At 42.6% G+C, this 2,181-nt stretch overlaps 1 protein-coding gene across 1 annotated transcript; it reads right to left on the bottom strand.

Annotated features, from left to right (window-relative positions):
• On the bottom strand, positions 1 to 615 carry LOC138061257 (octapeptide-repeat protein T2-like). Its single transcript, XM_068910653.1, has one exon. It carries the CDS (start codon positions 613 to 615, stop codon positions 1 to 3), a length of 615 nt encoding a protein of 204 aa, XP_068766754.1.
• Positions 616 to 2,181: the final 1,566 nt, after the last annotated feature.

Here is a 2,181-nt window from a genome sequence, read left to right as displayed (position 1 = left end):
TTATTTTTCGTGCCTTCCTTCTCTTCTGGGCCTTCTGTGCCTTCCATTTCTTCCTTTTCTTCCATGCCTTCCTTCTCTTATGTACCTTCTGTGCCTTCCTTTCCTTCTCTTCTGTGCCTGCCTTCCTTCTTCCTTCTCTTCCATGCCCTCCTTCCCCTCCATGCCTTCCACCTCTTCCTTTTCTTCCGTTCCTTCCTTCCATGCCTGCTCTTCTATGCTACCTTCCTTCTCTTCCGTGCCAGCCTTCTCTTCTGCACTAGCCTTCTCTTCCATGCCTTCCTTAATTTCTATGCCTGCCTTCCTTTCCCTCTTCCTTCTCTTGTGTGCCTTCCTTTCCTTCCTTTTCGTCCCTTCCTTCTCTTGCATGCCTTCTGTGATGTGCTTCTCTTTCACATCTTCTGCGCATGCTTTCCTTCTCTTCTGTGCCTTCCTTCTCCTCCTTCCCTTCCTTCCTTCCCTTCCTTCTCTTCCATCTTCCTTCTCTTCTGTGCCTTTCTTCCCTTCCGTCCTTCTGTCCCTTTCTTCTCCTCCATCCCTTCTCATCCATGCCTTCCTTCCCTTCTGCGCCTTCGGTTCCTTCTCTGCCTTCTCTTCTGTCCCTTCCTGCTCTTCCATGCTTTCCCTCTACCGTCCCCTTCCTTCCCTTCCTGATCTTCCTGCTCTGCCTTCCCTTCCTTACTGTCTTTCTCTCCCATCCCTCTCTCATATCTTTCTGCCTTCCTCATCATTGTCTTCTCTGTCTTTCCTCCTCTCCTCCCTTCTCCTCTCCTCCCTCCTCCTCTCCTCTCCTCTCCTTTCCTCTCCTCTCCTCTTCTCCTCTCTTCTCCTCTTCTCCTCTCTTCTCATTTCCTCCTCTTTGCTCTCTTCTTTTTTCTCTTCTCCTTTTCTTTTTTCTCTTCTTCTCTTGTTCATTTTCTCTTCTTCTTTTGCTCTCTTCTTTATTCTTTCCTCTTCTCCTCCTCTCCTCTCCTCTTCCTTTTTTCTTTTTTTTCTTTTTTCTTTTCTTCTTTCTTTTCTTCTTTCTTCTCTTTTCTTCTTCTCTTTCTTCTCTATTGTCTCTCCTTCTCTTTGCTCTCCTCTCCTCTTATTCCAAACCCTTTTCTCTCCTCCTATTTCTCTTCTCTCCTCTCAATTCTCTCCTTTCTTCTCTCCTCTTCTCCTCTTCTCTTTTTCTCTTCTTCTCTTTACTCTCTTCTTTTTTCTTCTTCTCTTCTTTTTCTCTTCTCCTTTTGTTCTTTTTTCTCTTCTTCTTGTTCTTTTTTCTGTTCTTCTCGTTTTCTTTGTTCTTTTTTCTTTTCCTCCTCCTCTCCTCTTCTCTGCTCCTCTTCATTTTTCCTTATTTCTTATTTTTCTCTTTTCCTTTTTCCTTTTCCTTTTTCCTATTTCTTTTTCCTTTGTTCTTTTATCTCTTCTTCTTTTTTCTCTTCTTTTTTCTCTTCTTTGTTCTTTCCTCTACATTTCTCTTCCTCCTCTCCGCTCTTCCTCCTGTTTTCGTTTTTCTTTTCCTCCTTTTTTCTTTTTTCTTTCTTCTTTTTTTTTTCTTTTCCTTTCTTCTTTCCTTTCTTTGTTTCTTCTCTCATTTCTTCTCTGTTCCTTCTCTTCTCTTCTCTGTTCTCCTCCTCCTCTCCTCTCCTCTCCTCTCCTCTCCTCTCCTCTCCTCCTTTCTTTTTTCTTTTTTCTTTTCTTCATTCTTCTTTCCTCTTTCTTTTCATGTCTCTTTACTTCTCCATTCTCTCCCCTCTCCTCCCGTACCCTACACCTCTCCTCTCCCCTCTCCTTCCCTCCTCCCCTCCCCTCCTCTCTTCTCTCCTTCCCTCCTCTCTTCTCTCCCCTCCTCTTCTCTTCTCCTCTTCCCTTCTTCTCCTTTTCCCCTGTTCTCTATTTTCTTTTTTCTCTTCTCTTCTTCTCTTCTTTTTCCTCTTCTTCTCTTATTCTCTTCTTTTTCATCTTCTTCTCTTGTCTTCTTTGTCCTTTCCTCTTCTCTTCCTACTCTTCCTATTTTCTTTTTCTTTTTCTTTTTCCTTTTTCCTTTTTTCCTTTTTCTATTTTCTTTTTTATTTTTTCTTTCTTCCTTCTTCTTTCCTCTTTCTTCTTTCTTCGCTCTCCTCTCTCCTCTCCTCTCAGTTCTCCTCTCTCCTCTCTTCTGTTCTCCTCTCTGCTCTTCTTTGCTTTCTTTTTTCT

Source organism: Struthio camelus, chromosome 1, assembly GCF_040807025.1.
Source record: "Struthio camelus isolate bStrCam1 chromosome 1, bStrCam1.hap1, whole genome shotgun sequence".
Lineage (NCBI taxonomy): Eukaryota > Metazoa > Chordata > Aves > Struthioniformes > Struthionidae > Struthio > Struthio camelus.
This window is presented reverse-complemented; position numbering and strand designations above follow the sequence as displayed.